The following is a 27,411-nucleotide window of genomic DNA, read 5'->3' as shown; positions in this document are numbered from 1 at the left end:
AACAATTACAATATAGCAGCTTCTTTATTGCAAACTTCCCAGAACCTTAAAGTCATCATTAATAATAACAATTATAATAATTATAATTAGCATCTGCAGAGTATAATACAAGTCATTTACAGAATGTAGTCTTAGGCATAACCGAGTAATTATAATAAAGATACTAATTAAAACAAAAGCAATCATTTCATTAACAAACATGTAATAGTGTTATCTATTCTGATCTACAAACTACAGATATTACGATGTTTATTGACATTTCTGACCTGATGAATACATACATAACTAGTTGTTAAACATTGCTAGTCACGTCAAAACAGAAAAGTAAACCAATTTTGTTCCCTGAATTTCCCTGATATTATCTATCTGTTCTATAACATTTGTACTGTAATAAAATATCTTAAATACAATATAGCATTGGTTGTCAATGCCGTTGTTTTTGGTAACAATAACAAGGTATTACTAACATGAACATAATATACAATGAATGGTAAGCTTCTTAGCTTTTGGCAACTTTTCAAATAAAACTTCATTATTCTTTAAATGCAATATTTTAATGTGCTACTTATTGTACACAGCTTCCGTGTAGAATTGTAGATAATTCATTAACCGTTTTTGAAATCTTACACTAAAAATTTATTCGTAAAGATTATCAGTTTTAATTTAAAAGGGCATTTCGTGATCCACAGCCTCATCCCCCTACTTTTTTAAATTTTTATACCACTGGAAACCTTTGGCTACATAATTGTTTACGTACCAAAAAATTCTTGAAGAATTTGGATTTCGTTCTGGAATACCAGAACGAAATTACACACAGTGGCCTATGGAGCAGTGTAATACACACAATAATATTCATAACCTAATAATGATAATAATCACCTGAGTATGATACTTGAAAGACTATTATACAACATGCAGCAAACATGTAATAATGAATATACTATTTAGTACTTCACATAGCAGAAGAATTAAGGTACCAGTTCTCCCCTGTATATCCTAAAGAAAGACAAATATGTCATAATTAAAACAAGCAGCCAGTACATGTACCCTTTAGCTCTAAATTTGGACCTCATTTGTTGAAATCGGCGGAGAATTAAAGAAATGGTGATCGAAACGAAATCAACATTTTTGAATTTACATCTTCCTTGGAATTTTGAACCACTGTGCTTTATTTCTTGGATGATTTCAAGGAATGAGATCTTAAATTCGAGCTAAAAGATGCAGCTATTGACTGCTGGTACTAATTATGACATATCTATCTCTATTTAGAATATACAGGGGTACAAATATCTAATTAATCCTTTGTTGTCTATACTGCATTTAATCGATTAATTATTAGAATAATATTACTTGAGCAGTATTGTGGATCATGACTTTATTCCATGTATATTGTAATATGAATACAATCACGGTCACACAAATGTTGTAATTTGGGAAAAACAGAATAATTATATGTGTTATTTTGAAAACGTTAGCGGTGTCAGTTATCACCATCGTGATTACTACCTTTAATGTATTTAATGATGATATCCGATGTATTGGTCTTACTCACTTATTACTATTAACCATACAATCAATATCAATATATTTTGATATCGTCTTGAGTAACATATCATACATGTACTTGTGTAAACAACTGAGTAAATGTATTTTGTAAAAAAATAATGCATTCGGATTTTGATTACTCTAACATTTCTATTCCTTTAATTTCTTTAAATAGATTTTTTTTTAAATGTTCAGCAATAGAACGTGCCTGAGCACAGTCTTCTCCTTGATCACCTATTCACCTACGTAAAGTAATAACTTTAATATAAAATAAACAAAGTCTATCTCTACTACTTTAACAAGCATGATAAGGCAACATGCACACTTACTGCAACTGCAAGATGCAACTTGGCAAGAGGCTTGGCAGAAGCCAGACAGATTTCCGATTTGCAATGATTAAGAATACACATTTTATTGTATTTTGCATACCGACACCGTGTCATTACTGTCTTTAATTTCCTCTCCCCGTCATTAAAATTCACATTTGAAAGAAATTAGGCCTATTGCCACCCTTTATGCATTTATTCGTAATTCTACTTAGACGCATATTTTTCATTAATTACGACAATTTGCTTTACTTTACTTAACAGGAGATCATCAAGTTTAAATACTTCGCTCCTAAAGAGACTCACCAGGCTCTGTGCCCAATATCGTAAACGCGGCTCGGTTATATATATAATGTTCTTGTGATTTACAGTCTTTGTGGCGGCACCAGGAAGGGAAGGGGGAGGGGGTTGGCATGTAAGCATTTGTACCAAATCTGGAGATCATCCCCCACTTTACCATCCTCAGATACAATAAGAATTCAGCAAAATGTCCACTTTGAAGGCAAATGTTCACCCGTAACATTTCTTTTCCTCCGCTTTACTCCCCTAAACAAATATACCTGGTACCGCCACTAATTAGAATATTATGATAGGGCCGAAAAATCAGAAAAATTGCCATTATGTTGGGCAATAGAATGTGCCACAGTCTTTTCTTTGATCACCTAAGCAAAGTAATAATTTTAATATAAAATAATAATAGTCTATCTCTACTACTGATGATTTTATATGACGATCTTATCCTTATTGCCTTAGAAAATATTGCAATATAAATTGCACACGCAACGTGGCAAGAGGTATGGCAGGAGCAACGCAGCTTTTTCAATGATTAAGAATACATATTTTATTGTATTATATATACCTTTATACCGGTAAAATATTGACACCCTGCATTTAGTCGTGTTTTCTACTCAGATGAATATGTTTCATTAATTACTTTACTTCACATGAGATTATCACTCATTTCTGCTAATTACTTATACTCTATCTGTGTAAAATATTACCTAGATCACATTTCAATTTAGATAATATCTAGAGTAGGTTACGCGAAAACAACAATCACAATTTACAAACAAATCCGGCTAAGATGACAAGATGATTATCCCCAACTTACCAGAATATCATAGATTCCGTATTGCTTGGCAGAGCAACTTGCTAATTTGGTCTTGAGGCCGATCCTTGCAATATAATGGCCAAAACATAATAGATTCCCAAGAATAAGATGGTCAACTATTTTCCTTTTACCAAAATGAAACTGTACCACGTCATTGATGGGTATCCCCTATCTTTAACGGTATAATTTGCTTTGGTAATGGTTGTTAACATGTAAACACTCTTCACCAATCATTTTTGTTATTTCTAACAAACTTTCGAACCACATACATCACACCCTCAATTGCATTGTGAGCACTTAGCGTTGTCTACTTCCATTGGTATTTTAGATCATGACCACATGATGGCCAAAATCTCCTCCAGTTGATTCCGTTTCTGATGATTCCCCGTTTCCACTTACACCCACGGGACTGAAATTCTCGTAGTTGGATTGGTCAAGATACTCCATGGCTACATCAAACAAGAACTTATACTGGGTCTAGGAATAGTGATAAATGAAGAAATGGTTGCTATTGTGGTATTTTGGTATATACATTTTAAACTTGTAACCAAATACAGTTATTTCTATAATGAAAAATCACTTTGGTTTAATAATTGATATCACAGGATGTTGCTTCGGGATTTATGCAACATGTACAATGTAAATTTATATAGCTTATTTGAACGCGTCTTTAATGGAAATTTACAGTACATTCGTATTTTTAATATTTTTGTTTTTTCTTGTTTGTTATGTTTTGCTAGCTGATTCTTTAAAGACAAGCATGAAACAACAAAAACAAACAAAATAACATATACAAATTTTCATAAAAAGGACATTAAAGACACGTTCAAATTTACATTGTACACATCCTGTGATATTAATTAGTCACATTAGACAAAAATCTTAACCAGATTTGTATGTGATAGACTGTTTAAATATACATGCTCAAACAAGGGAAGAGGCTTACGCATCATACACTGGAACATGGAAACATTCAAACATTGCAAACAAGCGCACCAGATCAAATTAATGATACTTAATCGTTATTCTTAATATATCAATATACAGGGGAAAGAAGAATTACGCATTGCACACTAGCACAATTAAACATGAATTTACAAATGGAAACGTGACATGCCTAGGAGGCAGATATACCAGAGTAAAAAAAATCCGGACATACCTACCTATGCGCTAGTTTGTAATGTTTGAATGTCCATGTTCCAGTATATAATGCGTAAGCCTCTTCCCTTGTTTGTATGATTATATTAGGCTGCGAGTAAGCATCATTAATTGATCTCGTACACTGGTATGTAATGTGTTGTTTGTATTGTTTACCCTGATTGCTCATATCCATAAGTACCAGACTTAAGTCCTGTTTATTAGGGACAGTCTGTGCAGCTCAGTGGTAGAGCGCTCACCTGACAAGCGAGAGGAGTGGGGTTCAAGTCCCCGTACAGGCAGGCATGTCCGGAGTTTTTACTCTGGTATATCTGCCTATGCATGTCATGTTTCGATTTGTAAATTCATGTTTAATTGTGCTAGTGTGCGATGCGTAATTCTTCTTTCCCCTACACTTGCTCAGTTATTCTCTACTTACCGCGTTCTCTACCATACCCGGACGGCACATGCGTAGTCGTTTTACTTCTTGGAAGACATCGACCATCTTATCTGACTTCATACATTCAGTCATGGAGAGCAGAGCACAAAGCATGCCTGTCCTTCCTAGTCCATCCCTGTAGTTCAAAACATTACGGACTCATTGAATTGCATATCACGTATAACGTTATCAATAGAAAGAAGAATAAGTTTGAAGATATTGAATAAGGATAATCAGGATTGAAAACATTTTCCACTTTCCTACACCGTAATTGTCTCCTTTAACGTAGTTATTATATGATATAGTTGTGGCTTTGTACATAATGATGTTGCATTAAAATTCCTGCAATTTCTAGATTTAGGGCGTATTACACTATTACATTATAACTCATATTACACAAAGGAGGAGTCAAATGGAATCTTACATGCAATGCACAGTCATTGGTCCCTTTTCGCGATTCTGCTCATGGTGACTGTGTACAAGAGCTGCTAGACTCATAAAGGTCTTAGCTGAATTCGGCACATCTCTTCCCGCTGGCCAATCCAAGTATTGTAGCTGAAGGACGATTCGCGGAGTCTACAGTTGAAAGAAATGTAACACATATATCCTCCTTTATTACCAGTCATATGAATATCAAACACAAACAAATCTGATCGTATGTGCAAAATAATATAGTGCTTTCAAATACAATGTAATAGTGTGATAATTACAGTTTCAAACATTTACTAATGTAATAATTATTGAAGGTGTAAACATTTTTCCAATATTGATGGTGCTAATGTTCATTAGGATTGCTTTCGTTTTCAAACTCCTAATATTACAATATTGGATATAATTTTGTTTTACCGTGTTGGGTTCATCACTGCTGGTAATCTTGAATGATCTCCCTACGATCACTTCATCTAGTTTCTGACTTGATTGGAATTCAATAAGCAGTGGACCAACCGTAATAGAAGAGGATTCATCCGGCCAGTATTTCACAATCGTCTAAACAAAATAACACAAATAATAAGATTTTGTATCTCCAGGTAATTTATTCAGGATTATGTTGGGGTTATTCAGTACGAAAAGTGGAAAATGAAGATTTTATGAATATTTTACTAAGGTGATAAAAGGTAGGGTACTTGGTGACACTGATTTAAAAGCGGTTGTTATCGTCGTTTAGTATATATCATTAAGGTAGTGGCTCCGGAACTTTGTATGTCAAACTCGTGGTAGTGACATAGTGACACAGGTCATCACATAACACACACACCCCTATTTACACCAGGATTCTTGTGGGGTCAAGCATTAAGTGTGTATAAAATAGGTCAGTGGTTCTTTCTGGGTTATATTTCTTATCACACCATTCTTGTGGGGTACCAAATAAAACCACCAATAGTTTGTGGGGACATTAACACAGACCCACCTTACCCCCGCCCCCCCTTATGAGGTACCTCTAAAATAACATGTCTGCACGTTTCAGGCCTTATGGGGCCCTATAAGCTATATTTTCTTTATGGGCTCGATGATTGATACCCCACAAAGAAGTTGTACCCCACAAGCTATTGCTGCAACTTACACAGTACCCCATAAGAATGCTGGCACAAGAGCATCCCAACCCCCTCACACAAAACACACACATATTTTACCGAGTCATTTGTGTCCATGTCGTTGAGCATAACAATGGTATACGAGTTATGATCATACACCATTCGCCAAATATCTCCCTTAGTTGTAGGCATAGGCATCTGCGTCACAAGGAAGGCATCTTTGCGTCTTCGGCTCTATAAATCAATAAAGCTTTGTTAGCAAAAGCTTGTAAACCTCGATCTCTTTTTTATTATTAGAATCTGTTAGTAGATGTTAAAATGTTGAAGGTTCACATTTTCCAATGAAGAAAAATTAAATGGTGCATAGGGTACTTTTATTTTTACATTACTTTTTCTGATGTGTTTCAAACACAATCGTAAAACATGGACATACCGTATTGTATTATTATTATTAATATTATTATTATTATTATTATTATTATTATTATTATTATTATTATTATTATTATTATTATTATTATTATTTGTTGTTGTTGTTGTTGCTGTTGTTGTTGATGTTGTTGTTCTTGTTATTATTATTACTAATATTATTATGATAGCTTATGATATATTTTTATAGATCCAATGAGGGTTTCTCACGTCAACATATGCGGCATTGATATATTCGGTACTATTTTCATCGCCACCTGGTGTCACTAGACCTGGCCTCACTGAAGCATCTAACGAGTAAATACATAAAAAAATTTAACTTTTATTCAGTATCAACATTATATCACAATTATTATTGATAATATTTTGTAGTACTTCCTGATTCCCGCGTTGAGCTAGACTTTGCTTTCAACTATTCATTTCCTTTTGTTAAAATTGGTATAAAGCATTTATGACTTTCCCGAGTTGATTCAATGAGAATCGTTTTAGTTTATTATTACCATAATGGATTTATTCCAATACAAAATACACTAATTTCGACTGTGTTTTAGTTACCAGTAAAAATTCAAATATAATAAAAACTTACTGTCTTAAAATTTTTGTGTTTGTTTCTTTAATTAAAAATTTGTACCAATAAAGGTCACATAAAAAAATGCATATCTTTACCACGGAGATTTTAAAATGTAAGAAATATGTGTTGCCTTGTGGTAGTTTTGCCCTTTTGGAAATGCAGATGATGATAGGCCTATTTCTTGAGTTGAAATTTACAAAATGTATGGATTCTCGGAATTTTAAAAAGGAAACCACAAATCAGGATTTGAGAGGACATATCACCTGGTATTTTGTCAGGGTATCTGTTTTTATCTGCATTCTCTGGATCATCTCCTCTACCTTTGATACCTTGTGCTATTACAGTGAGGTCATTGAGTTGCTGAAAAAATCATTGATAACATTTTAATTATATTTTCACTCTTCCTTATTATATATATGATAAATCTCTCCATCACCCTCTACTCTCCTTTATCCATCGCTCTCTCTTTCATGGTCATTGCCTTTCCCTCATTCATTTCGAACCCTATGTTCTTCTAAATCATTAATAGCTTTTTAACAAATTAGGGCTTGATTATGGACATATATAAAACAAAGTTACCTGAAATTGATGCTCTATTCCGGTCTTTCCCTTGTTTTCTCCCTTCTTACTTTTAGCAGACAGTGCAGCATACTCTTCTCGCAGATTATTGACCGAAATGTCTGTTTCACCTACTAGTAGCGCCTCATACAACGATTCGTAAATGAACTGGTATTGTGGCTATATGAGAAAACAATACATGATTGTCATTTCGTAATGTAGTTGTAGATTATACAACAACAACAAAAAACACATTTTCAAGCAAAATTTGAAGTAATTGAAAAAGGAATCACCCCCATTTCACATCAGGTAGGGTAATCAACTTACTGCCGTTTGGACCATGTTGATTCTGCATTCACGAATCTGAGCTACAAATTTCGGTACATTGACCTCTCCTTTCTCCTTCGCCATCTCCAGCATCGAGTCAATGGTCAGGTAAGTTCCAGTACGTCCGACTCCAGCACTGGTTGAAAAGATTTACATCAAATGATTGAAATAATATGTAATTTTCTCGAGGGTATATTTATTTGTTAAAATAATAGATTAGATTGTAATTACCCCCAGTAGCTCCCCATTTTACATCTGGGTGTAGTGAAGCAATTGGGAGCTTAAAGGCTATCTTGCTCCATGGTGCAACACACTGAACGTGGTGGGGCTCGAACCCGCAACCTTTCGATTATGAAGCTCGCACCTTAACCCTTAGGCCACCGTGCTTCCCATTATGAAGTCACATACGTTTCAAAAAGTGACGCTTTCATGTACTCGACAACATTTTGCAGATTAGAAAAACCCAACCATACACTGGTCGAATAGTAGAAAATAAACTGCAGTTGTGAGAGTTTCATGTTATCTAAATTAGCATGATAGTATAGTTCACTAGCATAATATAATTATATGATACTTTATATAATATTATAGAGTAGAATTAAAATCAACCTTTTAAAATAAAATTTATAAATTAAAATTATAACTAGTTTCGTCTGATAAATAATATTGCGATGATTCGTTTCCTTAAACGCATTGATATAAGCATTGGACTATACAATAATTATCTTACTTCACTTAGTCTTTTGTTAATGTTTTCTATTTTTTACATTTGACTTCCGTAAAGCATGCGGTTCAATAATTTGTTTTATGTCTACGTACCTGCAGTGAATAATTGGTGGACCACTTCCTTCTGGATTGAATGCATTGACAGTCTTAATGAAATTCAGTACCGGTGTTGGATATTTGGGAACTCCGAAATCAGGCCAGTCAGTGAAATGAAATTGTTTGATTTCCATGCCCCCTTGGTGTCCTCCAACCTGTACATCATTATTATTTGTCTTATCTTTAATGTTTTTGATTGATTTAATTATCTTAAACTAAGAAAAATATTTCAAGTATATTAATTAAAAATAATACAACGTTAGCGTATAAGCATGATGTTTTATTTAAAAGATAAGAAATAAGCGTTTGTTTGTTTGTTTGCTTCCTTTCTTACATTCTTTTTTTTTTATCTTCCTTACTTACCGGAGCGAGTTTAAATGATCGAATGGTATAGTCTGCGTATTTCTGTGCAGAGATAGGAGTAACTATAAATTGGCCATACTTGCATGGTCCCTCTTGGGGCCAGTATCTATCACATTTAATCTGCAAATAAATAGTTGTTGACGTAATCATCTTAAATATATTAATATAATATAATACCATTTCATTCCAATTATAGTTCTTTATCTCAATAACCAGAAAATGATTGGGCTGGAAATACAAAATTATACAATTGTATTTAAATAGGGAATAACCTTTGCCTCGAATTTAATAAAAATTTACAAAAATTTGAACAGCATAAATATGACGACCGAATTGCAATTTCAGATTATTAGGCCCACCCCGGTTAATTAAAGCCATAATGCATAATCTTTTTTAAATGACCTGTTCTTTTTGTTTCAAACCTGATTTTTTGGCTTTTTTGTAATGTCTCAACTTACATTTGATTAGAATCAGCCATATTTTTTGTGTTTGTTGGACAACAGAGCAATTTTGAATCAATATCAGTAAGACATAAGTCATCCCCAAAGAGCTCCACGGTTAAGCAGCCAAGATACGTTTTTGTTGTTGTTGTTTAAGGGGTGGGGTATGAACGTTTGGACAGTATTTATTGTGGGACATTAGAGCACATCAGACATATCGAATTGCATTCTGAATACGAAGAATGTCCTGAAATTCGCAATGTAATACACATTTTATGGCAAATCATTAAAAATTGATATTTTTGATATTTAAAAGTAATCGAAGTAAACTTTATAAATCTGATGATTTATACTTAAAGTGTATGTATGTGGGATGAAAAGCCGACGATCAATTGAAAATTTTGACCTTTTGTATTGAAGATATGGATTTTTTCCCAAAACACCAACAAAATTATGGCTTTTGGGGAAAAAAATCCATATCTTCAATATGAAAGGTCAAAATTTTCAATTGATCGTCGGCTTTTCCTCCCAGCTACACACACTTTAAGAATATATCATTAGATTTCTAAAATTTACTTCGAGGAATGTTATATATCAAAAATGTGAAAAATATCAAATTTTAATAATTTGTCATCAAATTTGTATTATATCGTGAATTTCACAAAATGAAAATTATTTGATATCAGAAAGACATTCTTCGTATTCAGAATGCAATTCGATATGTCTGATGTGCTCTCATGTCCCACAAAAAATACTGTCGAAACGCTTAAAACGCTCATTCCAGATCCCTTAAGTTAAATTTTCCCCCTATTTATTCTATTGTCACTACCCTTAACTCACCTTATTCTTCTCAACTAGGTTGGTGACCATAATAATCTTGGCTGACTTCTGTTCCCAAATAAGTTGCCATGTATCTGCAGCAGTGTCCTCCAATGGTCCTGCAATAAAATGTTGATCATGTATTCGTGTAGCCATTGTGGAAACGATTAAAGATATAGATGAGCATTAGGGGCAGTGTTACTGTAATAAAGGAACAGCAAACTTGATAAAAACAATCTAATCACATACCTTGTGAAGCAATGTAGGTCTTTCCATTGTAAACCTGGTAGAGAAGTAAGATAGAATACATAGATTAGATAACTACTATTGCCTAACTCGCAATGTAATTTACTAACTTTGATATATAAATAAGTAAACGAATATACATAATAAATAAAGTAAGACAATCATTTCAACTCGGGTATTTTAGACATACACTTTATCATATTTTTATTATGAAATGATGATAATATGATAACACTACACTATTCAGCCAATGTCGTAGCAAACAGAATCATATCATATCGCATTTGGTCTTATTAATAATAATAAACAGAACAACTGCATGCTTTTCGCCGCGGATAAAAGAAATCAACATACTGTAACGATTGAAGCATTGATGTAGTTAGCAACAGGATCGTCTCCACCGGTCTGCAATTTTGCGCGGGAATGGTCGTCTGAAATTACAAATTACAACATAACGGTTAGGGTAACTAATATTAAATATCACAAACTCAGTCAGAAGTCAGTCTTAGTAAATGTAAAAATATGTCACGAATATCATTCAATTTGAAACAATTTGTTGTAAAATGCACAAAAGCTACCACAATATATAAAAGATCCGGTACTCACAAGGTAATATGTTTATGAACCTGTTTTTGCTCGATACGTTTTCCTCCAATTCGGCATCATCCCAAGCATATTTCTTCTTCTCACCTGGTATGGCCTTTTGGCAATAATATATGTATTATAGGTTTAGTATTTTTCATTTAAAAAAAATATATTTTCACTCACGAATGTCTGGTCCTTTATAATAGTAACTCTATGTTTGCTAACAAATTGACTTTTTCATGGATGCACCCACCGCACCACCTTAATCCCTAAAATCATTTTGTCTTTCTCTCATTCGCTTTCTTTTTTACAGGAAGTTTCCAAACCATGATGTTTTTAAAAATATTTCTCCACATCTCCTGATCATGCTTAATGTTTAAGGAACTGAAAAAAACATTTATATTACGAACAATAATGTGACGTATCAGAAAAGCAACCACATTTTGCATAGGTCTGGACCCTGGCTTTTTAATGACCCAAGCCGCATAGGCAAAGAAACAAATAAACAAACACAAATTAACTTCTAAAAGCCTTTTGAAAATATATTGTATTATACTATTTGGATATACGCACATTGAATTCAAGTTTGAATCCTTTACTGCCGTCTTTTGTCCGTTCATCGATATGATCTTTAATTCTATCCACAGAAATAGGCTTTATATTTCGTCTAGGTTTAGGAGTGATTGGTGTTGATGGTCTACTGGTTGGTGTTTTACGACGAACAGATGGTGTTACTGGTGGCGTGTTAGGCACCGGTGCAACGTCAATAATTGTATCAGTAGCTGATGACTTCTTATCATCATCGGTATCGCCATTAAGGGGTGGAGATTCTTCCGGTACTTGACAAAAGAAAAGGTACATAACAAAATTCAACGCTTAAGGGTTTAATGTTGATTCGTCAATACATCAATGTTTTTTCTCATACCAAACCATTGATTATAGGAGTAGTAAACTTTTGCATCTTTGATTTCAGTTTCAGATTAAAGGAGTATTTCGTGATCCTAGCATCCTCTATTTATGTCATTTTTCATTAGATATCCACGAAAAAACCTATTCCCAAAATTTCAGTTGATTCCGATTTTGCGTTCGCGAGTTATGCATGATTATGTGTATTACACTGCTCCATAGACAATGCGTTGTAATTTCGTTCTGGTGCACCAGAACGAAATTCAAATTTCACGATATCTTTGCTAAACGAATTAATCTGCAAGAAATATTTTGTACATAAACATTATGTAGCCAGAGGTTTCCAGTGATATAAAATCTCAACTTTTTTGAGAAAAGTGGGGGATGAGGCTGTGGATCACGAAATGCCCTTTTAACTGGACATATTGGAAATGAAATGTGCATACGTGTATGATAATTGCTTTTGTACTTTCATTTATATTTACCTTTAGCGTCTTCGATATCTCCTTCAAACGCAGGGTTGTCATGTTGCGCGTCCTTTGAGGGAGTTTTAGATCGTGCCGTATAGTTGCGAATTTTATCCCTACCAAGAATGTAAAAAAAGTCATGTAGTGTTCTGGGTTTTAATTATCCTTCTCATTATATAAATAGCAGAAAGAAATTCATTCTACGATTTCTTTGTGGGAGTTTTTGTTTTAATCAAATCTGATTATATAATTATAGCATGAAATATATTAGGATATAATAGGATAATACGGTAATATTATTTTTCAGGAAACAGGAAATCATTCAACAAAGTTTAGATATCATTACCTTTTCAGGACTATAACAACAACCAATATTACAAATAGAATGACCACCAAAATTATTATGACAATAGGAACTACAGACGACAATGCTTCTTTTTTCATGTTTCCTCCGATCGTGGGAGCTGAAAATTAATTCGCAGATAACATAAACAATAAAAGTGATGGTGATAATGATGATGAAAATGTTAATGACGATAATGAAAATTAAAATATTAATTGATAAATAATAATAATGAAAATAATTATCAATAATTATGAATTTGTATATTTGAAGCTCAACATAAGACAATTGCGACAATACCTGTAAATACGGTTGGGTTTGACCATCTCGTTGTAGAACACTGTCAAAAATGAATTTGAAAAAACAAAACCGAACAGGTTAAGGGCACAGTCCACGGTTTAGTTTATTTCTTTCTTCTTTTTAAGGGGAACGTTGACCTAACGGTACGGCCTCTGACTCATAATCGGAGAGTTGTGGGTTCTAACCCCAGCAGTGGTGCTATGATGTTACAGATACAGTATTGAAAAAAAAATGACTGACTTTGTTTGTATGTGTTTCTAAAATTGGTAAATATTGTAATCATTGATTTTATAGATGTGAAAAGGGCCGGTGGCCTATATTTACAATGTAATAAAACTCTCCATTTGGGGAGGCTGAGCTGAGCCGAGCTGAGCTATGATGTTAGGTAAGTGTCTTGCCATGCCATCTATTGTCACGGTGTATAAAAAGGTACCGGCATTGTGCTAATATGGTAAAGCAAACTCGTTGTGCAAGTTAATTCAGAAGAGTCTAGCCCAAACGCTAATGAAAAAGAAGGAGCACTTTGGCATGTGAGCATTGCTTCGGCATGTTTAATTTGCTTTTGCAAACACAAAGGGCCGCAATACACCTAACACTTAGGGTTAGGTTATGGTTTAGGATTTAGGTTTAGGGTTGGCGTTTGAGTTAGCGTGTGGTTGCAAGGAAAAAAACCTCCGGTACGACCGTTTAAATATTAGGTCTGCGGAATTTTAAACATTGCACTTTTAACTCAACTTGTTTCGTGTTTCTAGAAGTATGCGTTACAGGATATGAAACGACCTACTGAACTGTGAAGACAATGTTTGAATTCTTATCCATTTTAATTTTTACGAGACTTTTTCAAGAAGATGCCAAATATATATGTAAAGTGGAACATTCCTCAAAAAACAATAACATACTAGGTGAATAAGTTTTATCACGCTATTTGAAATTAATTATTCGTATTGCTCTCATTAATTTGGCGATTTAAGGTCGTACTACACCTGATAAATTGTGTGACTAATTTTGCATTTTTCTCATATAATAACTACACACTGTTAACAAAAGTTATGTATATTATTGGGGCAATGAATCCAATTACTTCACTGAAATTTCAGTGATTTAAGACAAGTGGTTTATTATATCTGTTAAGAAATGAGGTACATTCTAGCGGCACCTCTTTTCTTTTCGTTAATAACGTACCGTTTGTCTTGAGTCACTGAAATTACAGTGTAGTAACTGGATTCGTTGCCCCTATAATATACATAACTTTTGTTACCAGTGTGTTATCATTTTTTGAGAAAAATGCAAAAATAGTCAAAAATGTACTAAAGAGGGTGTAGTACCACCTTAAACTAAGGCATTGAATTGGTTATGATATGTATAAGGGAAGAGCTTAAAAAATATTACTTCAACAAATATCAGGGGAAAAGAAATAACAAAACATAAACATAGACATCGGTGTCTTTTTATCCAAATAAGATGCCATAGTCTGAGAGACATGATCTGCTTTAAATAAATGCAAACATTACATATTCATTCATTCATTCATTCATTCATTCATTCATTCATTCATTCATTCATTCATTCATTCATTCATTCATTTATTCATTCACTCAATCATAAAAAGTTATTAATTAATAATTATTAATAAGTGCCATAGCGTTACAATTTTACAATAATACACATACATGAAATTTAAGATTAACATACATTAAAATACATCAAAATCATTTTGCAAACGATTAGCAATCAAATTCGAACACGTGAAGAAACATTTACCTTTTCCACAGGGGTACAGCTAGCATACTGAATCCTGACCATATAATCTTCTCCACCAAGAACTACATGATTTTGGTATTCACCATAGGTTTTATTGTCACCTATTTTGAAGGAATTATTGTCATCTACGTCACGTCGTGTGAGATTGGCATATAATGTGTACTCAGAAGTGCGCCTCTTTCTGTCAGTCTTCTCTACCTCTTCAACTGATACATAGGCATTGCTTAATGAAGACAAATGGATATGTTTTATTCAATTAAAACAAGCGTGATAATTACACCTACTTCCACCACTAACACTCCAACACGCATAAACACTTTTTAATCTTTCACAGAGAACAAAGCTTCTGTCATGAATTGCATCAAACCATCTAGGCATCATTTACACATGTAAAAACACAAAACTTGAATGCACAATTACGTAAAAAAATACACACGGACAATTTTTCATCCCTTACTCTCAATTTTTGAAGCTATTATTTTCTTACAGTGATATGCTTATCAATATTTCTACAAGATTTCAGAATGATCCCACAAATAGGCCTGGTCTATTAAAATGCTATGTCGTATTCTGTACTATGCTACCGGCCCACTTAATGTTCATGGTGTGAAATATCATAATCATGCCCTTCAGTGATATAAACCATATAGAACATGTCACTTCAAACAATTAAAAAAGCAGAAACAAACCTTGCATATTGGTTTAAATCATCAAATTTCACGGCACCAGATTTGTCCACATTTGGTTTAGCAGGTGCGTCAGATTCTGCATCAAATAAGATATTATTAAACTGTCCGCATCTTAACCTTATGATTTTATTTGATAATTCATAAGGCCAAAAACTAAGCTCTATCTAATACAAAATATGACATTATTTGACTGAAAAGTATATATCTCAGTAGATTTAGTGGTGCTCGGTGGTAATCGTGGTATCAAGTGTACATTACTTTTATTTAGTTTGGTTTTACCCTGTTTTGCTCTGGGAGCATATTTTGCGCAAGGCAACAAGTTGAATGTTCAGTACCGGAATCATGCTCTACTGATGGGGATGAAGCATTGAGGTATCATCTAATCTGGGAAGGTGGACTACGGAATCTAAGAAATTAAAACATTTTAGAGCATGATTTATAGATAATAGATATAGTATGTTTATTACCTCTAAATTTGTATGCGGCTGTAAACACTTCGACAACAGCTTCCTCTCCTTGTCCACCAGACGTGCTTCCTGAAACTCTGAATTCGTATTTGGTAGATGGTTCTAAACCTTCAATTAGATATTGGTGAACATCCCCTTTCACGGATTTAGATGCGTACATGTTATCCGACAAGAACTGTGGGTCATGGAGCTTTTCACTTGCTTTGTACTCGATCTACAAAAAGAAGGAAAACCCCACATTCGAACCCATTCGATAGAAGAATATCATAGCATAAAACCAAATAATAGATTGAAACGATGCCAGAAAGTACGTACAGCCTTTATCAAAATGATTGGTACCCATCAGTGCAGTGATATGGATACGACTGCCACATGACAATTCAAAATTGGAGAAATTTGGACAAAATTGGGGAACACGACATTAATGTCATAAACAGTCATATAACAATAAATCATGGTACTTTCCAGGGGACCCTATGCCCGGGGGGCACTCCAACTTTGGAGGTGACGCGTATGTAGGGCTGTTAAGACCCCTTTTTCAGCATCGCTGTCACCCAAAGACCCCATACTTTTTTACGAACACATGCTCCATCACCCGAAGACCCCCTATTTTTTCATTTGATCTGTCACCCAAAGACCCTTACAAGTTCAATTTGAACAGTAACTTTCATTTATCACTGATTGTGTTACTTATTTTGAAAAAACAATGAAATTTGAAGCCATTTCGAACTAGAAATTCGATTTTCGGGGTTTTTGTGACACTGTTTCGGCTCTCACCCAAAGATTCCATTTAAAAAATGTCATGTTCTCACCCAATGACCCCATATTTTTTACATTTTGCTCTCACTGAATGCCAAAAATCATGCTCTCACCCAATGACACCATATTTTTTATATTTTGCTCTCACCGAATGCCCCTTAGTGCGAAAGTGCCAGCACTACACCTATATCCATTTCATATTGAAGTGCCCCCCCCCGACCCTATGTTGCATTTGGCAGAAGTAGTCTTTTCAACACCAAACTGATTGGTAATAATCATTTTGATACCACCTATATAAGTCAAAACACATTCTTACTGTATAACCACGGATAACTCCATTTGTGTTGACTGGCTCGTTCCACTCCAACCTAATAGAATATTCCGAGTCACGATATCCTTGCAGATCTGCTGGCTTTCCTGGTGCTGTTTTATATCAAACATTAATACCCGGAATTATCTTTATGTTAAACCCAATATATGCATTTATCATGTTTATGGTTAATTACTATATAAATCGTCTTGATTAGACATTAACTTTTCGTAAAATTCAAATTGAACTCACGTCTTTCTTCTGTTATAGCTATTATAGTCGTACTCCACTCTCCTCTTCCTGCCGAGGTTTCAGCTTGTACCTGTAATGATAACTCAGTTTACTATCATTATGAACGAAAGGTAAGAACTCATAATTTGTAAGTAGCTGTTGCAGAAGAAGCCCAACTAATATTGAGTAAAATTAATATTTGATCTCAGTCTCAAAAATATTTTTTGCCTTAGACTCAAAAGGTTATTATAAGGATAAAACGCATAGTTATCTCGATAAACAAAACTCATCAAGCGACGCCCATCTCATTCAGCTAGTTCAAAGTAGTCAATGGCAATGGTAGAGGTTTAGTCATTAGCCATGTTAACTATACTCTCTTATCGCTGCTTATTGATACTCGCACGTGGACAACGATAATATGTTTAATGCATTTTCTGTCTTTCGTATTCGTTCCGATTATATGTTAAATAAATCAAACAAGATTTGTATGCCTAGTAAACTTACCCTAAATGAATAGTTGGTGTTAGCTTGTAACCCTGATAAGGTAAACGCGGTACTTTCATTCATAGCAGACATTGCCGTGGTCATAGATTCACTCGTCTTCCAATATTGGATGTGATATATAATGACGACACCATGAGGAGGATCGGGCTCCAGCCACTGAATCGTTATAGATTCTGTGTCAGTGTTTGGAGCTATCACTTCTTCGGGTGCTGGTGGAACTGTTCAAACAAAATATATTTTATTATCACGCAACTGTAGCAACGTTGACACATATTTTCTTAGTTTTATATTTAACGGACGTATGAAATAAATAATCATACGTATCCCAAGTATTAATCATACATAACCCTAGTATAACCAATAAACGATAACAACAACGACGAAGGTTACGACGACTACACAAACATAACAGTAACCTCAATGCATGTATTATGTCTACTAAGCCTATGGACGATACAAGGAAATAAAACATGTAGACGTGTTGCCAAAATGCCATAGCCTGGATGGTAAGGTAAGGATCGCAAGTCCAATACACCTCGATATTTTACCCTTACTTTAAGGACATTATCATTTTGGGACAAAATCAATTAGAAAACACGTATTCGCAGCTTACCGTCCTCTTCAGTTTGTCTCACAATATCGTTACTAAATGGTCCCCGACTAGCGCTATTGACAGCTGCTACACTGAATGAGTACCCTACATAGGGCGTCAAGTTCTTGATACTGACAGTAGTATCTGACGTGTTATCCATTACAACAGAATTTGTGCGATGATCAGTTAACTCATATGAATACATCACGATGTCCCCATTTCTTTTACCACAGTCAGGTTCTATCCACGAAAACGTTAAATGTCTCTGACCAACATCAGTTACCTCCACAGATAATGGTGCACCTGTAGGTTCTGTGATAGGAAAATCAGAAGATGAGAACAATCAGATAATAATTGTATATGAAAAGTCATCCTTAACGTCACAAAATATTGCTACGTTATTTTTGTACTACATTAAAATAAAAATGTCTTACCAGCATCCTCTGTTTGGATGTCAATGTTTTTAAAACCAGCAGCTCCGCCGCTATTCTTTGCAGTTACATACACTCTGTATGTTGAATGTGGAAGAAATGATGATCCAGTAAGCGTTATTTCCGTGTCTGTTACTGTGGCATACATTTCGGTAGCGCTATCTGATACAAGATCACATTGATCTATATTGAGCAGCAGGTATTCTACTAGGTACTCCTCAGCTTGGCATGGACTGGATGTAGATGGAGTCCACTGGACTCTTGGCGAAACCAATGGCATCGTACTTCTATCCAATGGGAGGGCCATTAAGTTTGATATCGGTGATGGTTCTGTAAATGGACCAGAATAATCATATTATTTGTGAGGAAGATGTTTATTTATTATCGTGATAATGCATGCTGTCCATTGCCATGAAGTAGAATATAATCTTGCACCTTATATCTTGATTGTGTGAAGTTAAACGAACGAAACGGTCCCCTATTTGATCGAGTGTATCATTATTTTGTATCACTACGATAAATTTGGTTTTTAAACAAATAACATACTAGTTTTCTCCGTCGTAATTCGAGCCGCAATGCTCCTCGGTCCTGTATCAGCTACTGTTACAGCTGCAACTGTGAAGTCGTATGTTGTGCATGGCTGTAATCTTTCATATGATGCGTTCCTCTCAAAGGTATATTGCTCCTCGTTATCAGCCGAGTCAGCTGTACTTGTTATCATGCAGTGATACTGGAATATGTTGCCTCGTCTATGTCCACATGTCACCTCGTCCCATATAAAGTTGGCGGACGTTACAGATACAGTCGTATTACGAACATTAGGAGGTGCGGCTGAAGGAGCTGAAACAACAAAAAAGTTGAAGTTAACGGTTATCTTTGCATGGGTCGGGTTAGATAAAATGTCACAGTAATGTTAACACAAATGACATCAGAGCGATAATTATTAGCGGATTATTCATCACGTTCATACTAGAATATCTGAATTGTTATCAGCCAAGAAGTGTGCACTTTTGAAATGCCGGTTATCTGTCTGATAGAAATGTTACCGGTTACTGACGTGTGAGCGGGTGTTGAGGATACTGTGCAAACTAATGTGCGTTGCACAGCACATGATCAATAACATTTTGTTTGTTGTTATTGTTTGTTTGGTTGTTTGTTTGTTATTGTTTGTTTGTTTGTTGTTGTTGTTATTTGCTTGCATGTCGTGCATGTGGAACGATCCCATTGTGATGCTAAACTATTACAGAAAAGTCAAAATCCACATAAATAACTAGCGGTAACAACTATAGAATTAAAAATGAGTGATACACAATTAATGATACAATGCGAGAAGTTACCCTGTTCGCCTGTCATTACAGTCGCACTCTGATCTGGTCCCAATCCGGCGTTATTACGTGCATTCACTGTCACCATATACTCTGAATAAGGTTCCAAGCTGCTTATTTCTGCTCTAGTATCCAATACATCTACTGATCCGGTTACAGCTTCATTCGGAGCGTCACACATATCTTTGTTGAGTAATTGGTATCCAACTCTGTAGCTTTCTGCGGGGCAATGGCCTTCAGGTTCTGTCCACGTAACTACTAGTACATATGAATTGGTGTCTGCACTACGGGCAATATTGTTCACTGACGAAGGAACTGTAAGAGAAAACGAACAGAAACTAAAACATTGTTTTGTATTGTTTCTGTATTTTTGCTTCTGGCAGAGGCGCATTATAAAGGCCTGTGCAATAATTATGATTCCGGGGGGGGGGGTAAAGTTTCCGAACGGCTCGCCAAAAATCGCTTGCCCCCCCCCTCAAGTTTACTCTCCCCAGGGCTCATAATTATTGCACAGCCCCTAAGTGCGGGGAATATAATTTGTTTCTTTATTAATGTCTGCAAATCTTTTCATAAAGGCGGACGTTTGCTCTTCATCTTTGTATCGTTAGGATAAGTACAGGGTGTCTCAATAGTCTTTTTACCATTTTGGACCGTTATATCTTTCACAAGGATTAGCGTAGGGAAAATCGAAATACATAATTTGGAAAGAAAAAAAAAATAAATAGAATTATTCTGATACCAAACTTGATGTCTATTTCTTCTTCACTGACAAGTATAAGTGCCGTTTTCAAATCACTTAGACGTTGGGTATTTCATACAGATCATGTGCAGCTGAGTGTTATTTTGAACCCAAGCGGATTAACCCTAGGGTTCATCATTTGTACAATGTTGATCAGTAAGGATTAATTTATACAGAGTTTACCGGGAAACCAAGGTAGAACAGTGCCAGTACATTGATTGGTCACCTCAGGTTGAATAAATAAATAAATAAATAAATAAATAAATAAATAAATAAATAAATAAATAAATAAATAAATAAATAAATAAATAAATAAATAAATAAATAAATAAATAAATAAATATTCTATACGTTTGACAGTAAAGCAAATACTGATATGCGGCTAAATTACCATGATGACAGCTATTATAACTTGCGACAATGGCAAAGCTCTGTGGATACTCTTGTTGTACACTCATCATGATAAATCATATGCACAAAAAGTTTAGGTCCTGTATTTATTACCCAATTACAGGTGACATGCTGTTATTTGTTTTGTGCAAGCTTTTCTTGATTATGCAATGTAATATTTCTAAAATTGACAAGAAAACTGGTCCAGGTATAGTTATCAAGTTATTAATTCTACAAATTTCCTTTAGGTGAAAGTGCGTTCTTATAATACGGTACGAACTAATTTGTTAGAAAAATATTCACGTTTGAAAACATAAAGAATCGAAGTAAGAAACATGTATAGACTATTGCGGTGCGATAACATGAATTGTGCTACGACATTTTCCCATATTACACTTTAAAACGATTTGTCCGTGAGCCAATTTTGTTCGAAATCCATAGATTTTCTTCATTATCACTCCTTACACATTCAATAAAATAGGCCGAACATTGCAAAATCATACCTATCATTGCAGTTTGTGCCGATACAGCGTTGCTATATGGTCCTGTAAAACCCAAGTCACTAGTTGCAGCAACATAGAATTCATAGACAGCACATGGAAGCAGCTCGTTGATTGTGACCATTGTATCACTAATGTTTCCTTGTGTTTCACCGTTGACATCAGATGCTTGAACCAGTTTGTATGAGTAACCAATTATACTGCTACACCCATCCAGCCCATCACAAGTAGCTTCGTCCCAAGAGAACGTCAGACTGTTCACATCGCTTGCTTGCAATATTACTGATCCTGGAGGATTGGGACCTATTGTTAAATATATGTATATAAAGCAAATAACCATGCAGTCGAATAACCACATTAACTTATTACGCATAGTTTGAATCATAGTGCAGTTATGCTGCACAGCAAACATGATTCGACCTTTGCAGTACTTTAACCTGGTTAACAGGAAATTACTTCAGCAAAATCAATAGATAAAGTCTAGTCCATCCTCCACATTGAATGGTTAGCTGCACTTATGCCCAAATATGTCACTTGCCAATCAATAATCACCCACTTGAAATTACCCAACTTCAAAGTTATGGACAGATTTGAGAGTTGTTTTTGCTATGTTATCTGTTATTTACATATCAGGGAGGTACGACCATTTGCAGATGCCCCACCTACTCAGTTTTTAGCCTACATGTAATGTATATATTATTCTTGATTGACAGCAAGTACAAAAAATATTCGTCAAGTGGTTTAGTTTTAATGCCCTTCAGAAGAGAGCAGTTACAAAATGAGTAATAGTAACTAAAAGTTGCATTCGATTTACACAGGGAATTTTGCAGGCCATGCCGTGCCCTTCCTTACTAAAACACAAAAGTGCGAAAATTTCCAAACATCTAAATTAGCTAAAAATTTAGGACATGTTAGAAAACTATATATTCTAGAATTTCAGAGAATACAAACAATATTGGCCGGTTAGTTTTCACAGTGACGTTAACTAGGCAATGCCCTATACCTCTAACATACGCTGTTTGTAGAGGTCACACGTCAATGGTGATAGCACTGTGTATTGTATATAGGAAAATGGACAGTAACTGCAGTATGTTCTTGAACAATTGGTCTGACACATAATTATTATTAATTATTATGTGTATAATATACTATTATTCTATTCATATCAGTTACCTAAAGGTAAAGTCTTTTCAGTGCGTTCTGTTGCTGGACCTTCTCCCAACCCATTTCTTGCTGATATCCTAAATGTATACTCATGGTCAGGTTCCAGTTCAGTAATGTTCACAGATAACTCATTTGGACCAAATGACATTTGAAACATGTTGCCGTTGTTCATATCAGTAAGAATGACATTGTAGGACATGATTGATCCTCCACGTGATTCACATGGTATTTCTTCCCAAGTGAAGTAGATACTGGATTTGGTTCTCTCAGTAACAGAAACCACTGGTCCAGACGTTAGCACTGATGAAAAAAGTGGAAATATTTAGTACCTTCTGATCTGACAAATATCGAGTGATAACATATTCAATACATGAAAAATCTTAACTTGTCCGACGGCGAACCCGCTAAAAACCCACTAATTGTTATAAATTCCCGTCGTAAAAGCCTATCCCACAATTTACATGAAAAACACATGGTAAGTTTTGTTTATATTGGTCAATCTCACAACAATGCAACGTGTAAAGTAGAGTCATTTTCGTTTAATTTTATGCATGCCATATCTTTTATCTTTTTTTACATGTGACAAGCTGAGAACTACAAGAATTGTTTTTGTTTTCATTTTCCCGTTTACTTTTATATTTACACTATTTTACTGCACTTACCGCTTTGTAATGTGGTATCAGTTGCTGATACTTCATCTCCTTGTCTGCCACCAACCATCGGTGTAACATATACAGTATACGTAGAGTATGGTGACAGACCAGTAAGAGTATATGAATTGCCTGACGTAGTACCAGCATTCATCCTCACACCATCGTCTCGGTTCCCACACTGACCAGGATTGATTAATGTATATTCAAGTAAATACATCACACTGCATGAACAACCTGCAGTTGAATCTCCCCATGTAACCATCAGTTCGGTAGCTAAATTAGACCTAGGGAGTGCTGATACACTAATACCTGATGAAAAATAATTATATACATCAAAATAGTTCAGTAGTAGTTCAGAGTAGTTGAGAAGAAATATTCTTTTCAGGTATCTCATTTGATTCAATCATGTTTCACCGTTATATATTTTCACTAACTCCTCCTATACCCTTGTACAGGAGCCAACCGTTGTTAATCCGTGATGAATCCACACTTTTACTGTAGTGTATACGCGAACGCGAGCGAGACTACGCGTTACGCGAGAGCGGGTAAAATTCGTCATGTCTGGAACTGTTGTACGTGTGCAAGCTTCCAAGTTGAATCCCTGGTTGAATTCAGCATTTTTCAGGTAGCGGCTAAACATTGCCGTTTTACGGGCTGTTTTATTCTGTAGGCCATAGTTTTATTGCTGATATCAACAGAGAAATCATCGAAGTTTTTGTAAGGCTGAATGGCAATGATTAACTGACATTCCTCGGGAAATAATCGTGAATTATACGATTTCTAGCTTCTTTTCGTTGTTGAAAGGGATTCAATCATGTTTCACCGTTGTTCATCACCGATTAACAACTCGCGTCCGGCTCCGGGCGTCCGGCGCGTCTGCGTGGTTTACTTCGCTCGGGCAGCTGCCCTCGCGAAGTAAACCACGCAGACGACGCGGACGCGTCGTTGTTAATCGGTGATGAACAACGGTGAAACATGATTGAATCCCTAAATGATACACACACGATGATGGATACCTTGCAACACTGTTGATCCATTTTGGTAGTCGCTCCATTGTCCTCCGCCAACGCTGTTTTGAGCCTTCACTCTCACCTGGTAATTGCCCAAACAATCTAAATCATCTATCATCGCTGTATTGGTAGAAGCAGTACCACTCTGTGTGGTTTGGTTTATGATATCGTAAATCTCATAGACGTAAGTAATTTCACCGCCTCTACTTCCACATGGCAAATTATCCCAGTTAAATTGTAAGTGACACGTTCCTTGGTTTTCAAGCCTCAAGTTGGATGGTGATAATGTTGGAGCTGTAAAATTGAATCAAATATTATTTTGTTATTGTATGACCACGTCTAGTATAAGATTAATTATTATTATTTATATCAGGCTTTTTATCGCAACAACAAAACTGTGTATTGTATACTTTTGCAAAGTTCCCGGATGCTTTACAATATTCATGAAAATATTGTACAGCATCCGGGAACGTTTACAGCTGAATATTGATCAATCGTATTTTTGGTGATACCGCGTGTTTATCACGAGCGTTGTATTGGATCATTGGAGCCTAGTCACGCATGGTACCACTATGACAACAACAATGGCCGCTCCTAGACCCGGGAGATTCGCAAGCCTCAGCGAAGAAGAATTTAACGAGCTTTTAAGCAATAAAGATTCAGAAAACACAATCAAGGCAACGAAAAAATCAGTGAATATTCTTCGAGCATACCTTCGGGAAAAGGGGCAGCCTGAAAATTTTGAATCTCTAGACAAGGTGGAATTAGCGAAACTGCTGAAAAAACATTGGTTAAACCCGGTGGCTAGGTAAGCTTAAATTTTCATTTTACCGCATAGCAAAAGCCTGATATAAATAATAATAATAATATTGAATGGCTTATTTTCGTGTGATACAAGAATATATTGCACGAGATAGAAAAATATTGCACGAGTCGAAGACGAGTGCAATATTTTTCTATCTTATATTTTGTATCACACTCAAAGCCATTCAATATTATATAAATACTTGTTGTTGATAATATATTCACCGACACCTTGAAGAGTCTAAGTATTGAAAGTACTTTTAATTTTTAAAACATGTTTAGTGACAGTTAACCCCCCACAAAAAAAACACACCATCCAATCATTTCACAACAATTCATTACAACAGAAGTATAAACCACTCTTAATAATTTTGCAAATATTGTAATTACAAATCAGTGATTACCTTTATCAGATGTTATCACATTTACAGCAATCGGAGCTCCAGACCCAACAGAGTTTACAGGTGTTATCTCAACCATGTATGTTGAATATGGCATCAAGCCCATTTGAGACCATGATGGTGCCATGGTTTCTGATTCTCTGATATTAATCGATGTACTGCTACATTGATCCTGATATATAAGTGTGATTCTCACTAGATACTTGTCAGTGATACAACCAGTGTCTGACGCTTCCCATGATATATACAATGTCATCGCAGTTGGTATTGGCTGCACATTACGAACTGAACCTGGCACTTTAAAATAATAATATTTCATCGTCGGTTATTTATTCTGTAGACTTCCTTATACATGATATATTTAGAGAAATATATTTACCACGTTTAATCACTAGGAGACGGCGATCCGCGATCACTTGAAAAAAAATCAATGAATAGTTTGTAATTCAACACAGATTTTTCATGGATTGTTTAACCGGTCACAATAATGATGATGATGATGATGATGATGATGATGTTGGATGATGATGATGATGATGATTATGATGATGATGATGATGATGATGATGATGATGATGATGATGATCCTGATGTTGATTAAAAAGGACGGGAGAAAAAAAGAAGAAAAGAACAGCGTGGAGCAAGTGACGTAGGCAGCGTTCTTGGTCAAGGGGAGGGGGAGGGGGCAGATAAAAATATCGGGAGCACTCGACGAAAAAATATTCCCGGTTGCATCATTTTGACCAGCAGCCCAGGTAAAATTGGTGGGATCGACTACCAAAAAAGGACTTAATAGGGACAATATGCGCTGTGGAAAAAATTGGTATTTTACATTATTTGGCCCATATTCATGGTGAATTTTGGTTGGACACGGGCCCCTTGCCCGAATGTTTCTTTCAGCTAGGGTATTGACATGACCGGCCTCCGTTTTCGCGCCTGATATATGGGCTATGCTGATTGCAAATGGGATGGACGCGCGTGCAGTCGTTTTGTGAGGCTGTCAATCAGGTTACCCACATTTAAGAGGCGAATGTTGATTTTCAATTTTGTACTGAAAATGATAGTTTAAATTACTTTCGGAGATTATGATGATAATGATTACACATGAATTTCCATAAGTTCAATTATACATTATTCATGTTATTCGTTTCAAGCTAGGGAAGGAAGAAAAAAGTATCATAAATTCCCATTTTCATTGTATGAAATCAATTGGGACTGAAAAACAAGGCGTTTGCTCCTTTAAAAATGACATGACATGTTAGCGTTGTTTCATATTTATTTTGTTTTATTTCATATATAGTCCTGCAAAAGCAATCATTAAAACTGGTGTGCTCACTCACCATTTTCGGGAGAGAAATCCAGAGTACTCGCAGTACTTGATCCTTCATCGTTCACTGCCCTAACTAGGAATTGGT

The 27,411-nt window shown here is 35.2% G+C and overlaps 1 protein-coding gene across 1 annotated transcript; it reads right to left on the bottom strand.

Annotated features, from left to right (window-relative positions):
- LOC140161660 (receptor-type tyrosine-protein phosphatase T-like) lies at nucleotides 1-26,286 on the bottom strand. Its single transcript, XM_072184963.1, has 34 exons — nucleotides 26,000-26,286; nucleotides 24,798-25,085; nucleotides 23,791-24,090; nucleotides 23,138-23,428; nucleotides 21,968-22,267; nucleotides 20,348-20,650; nucleotides 19,557-19,850; nucleotides 19,014-19,340; nucleotides 18,601-18,891; nucleotides 17,988-18,205; nucleotides 17,505-17,574; nucleotides 17,259-17,365; nucleotides 16,184-16,397; nucleotides 15,717-15,792; nucleotides 15,028-15,250; nucleotides 13,267-13,306; nucleotides 12,970-13,087; nucleotides 12,642-12,739; nucleotides 11,824-12,089; nucleotides 11,272-11,365; nucleotides 11,020-11,096; nucleotides 10,669-10,702; nucleotides 10,441-10,538; nucleotides 9,161-9,280; nucleotides 8,795-8,952; nucleotides 7,976-8,111; nucleotides 7,670-7,828; nucleotides 7,354-7,450; nucleotides 6,730-6,809; nucleotides 6,190-6,324; nucleotides 5,405-5,545; nucleotides 4,983-5,134; nucleotides 4,559-4,694; nucleotides 1-3,459 (listed from the first exon to the last, which is right to left on the bottom strand). Exons 1-34 carry the CDS (start codon nucleotides 26,250-26,252, stop codon nucleotides 3,307-3,309), a joined length of 5,847 nt encoding a protein of 1,948 aa, XP_072041064.1. The 5' UTR covers nucleotides 26,253-26,286; the 3' UTR covers nucleotides 1-3,306.
- Nucleotides 26,287-27,411: the final 1,125 nt, after the last annotated feature.

Source organism: Amphiura filiformis, chromosome 1 (assembly GCF_039555335.1).
Source record: "Amphiura filiformis chromosome 1, Afil_fr2py, whole genome shotgun sequence".
In the NCBI taxonomy this organism is placed as follows: domain Eukaryota; kingdom Metazoa; phylum Echinodermata; class Ophiuroidea; order Amphilepidida; family Amphiuridae; genus Amphiura; species Amphiura filiformis.
This window is presented reverse-complemented; position numbering and strand designations above follow the sequence as displayed.

Excerpts from the sequence above, each read along its gene's own strand:
- LOC140161660 (XM_072184963.1), bottom strand. The coding sequence starts at position 26,252 with ATGACATTGTATATATCATGGGAAGCGTCAGACACTGGTTGTATCACT. Across the intron at positions 18,206-18,600 it reads GAGACAAACTGAAGAGGACG|TTCCACCAGCACCCGAAGAA; the intron begins GTAAGCTGCGAA and ends TTGTTTGAACAG. Across the intron at positions 5,546-6,189 it reads ACATGGACACAAATGACTCG|ACGATTGTGAAATACTGGCC; the intron begins GTAAAATATGTG and ends TATTTTGTTTAG.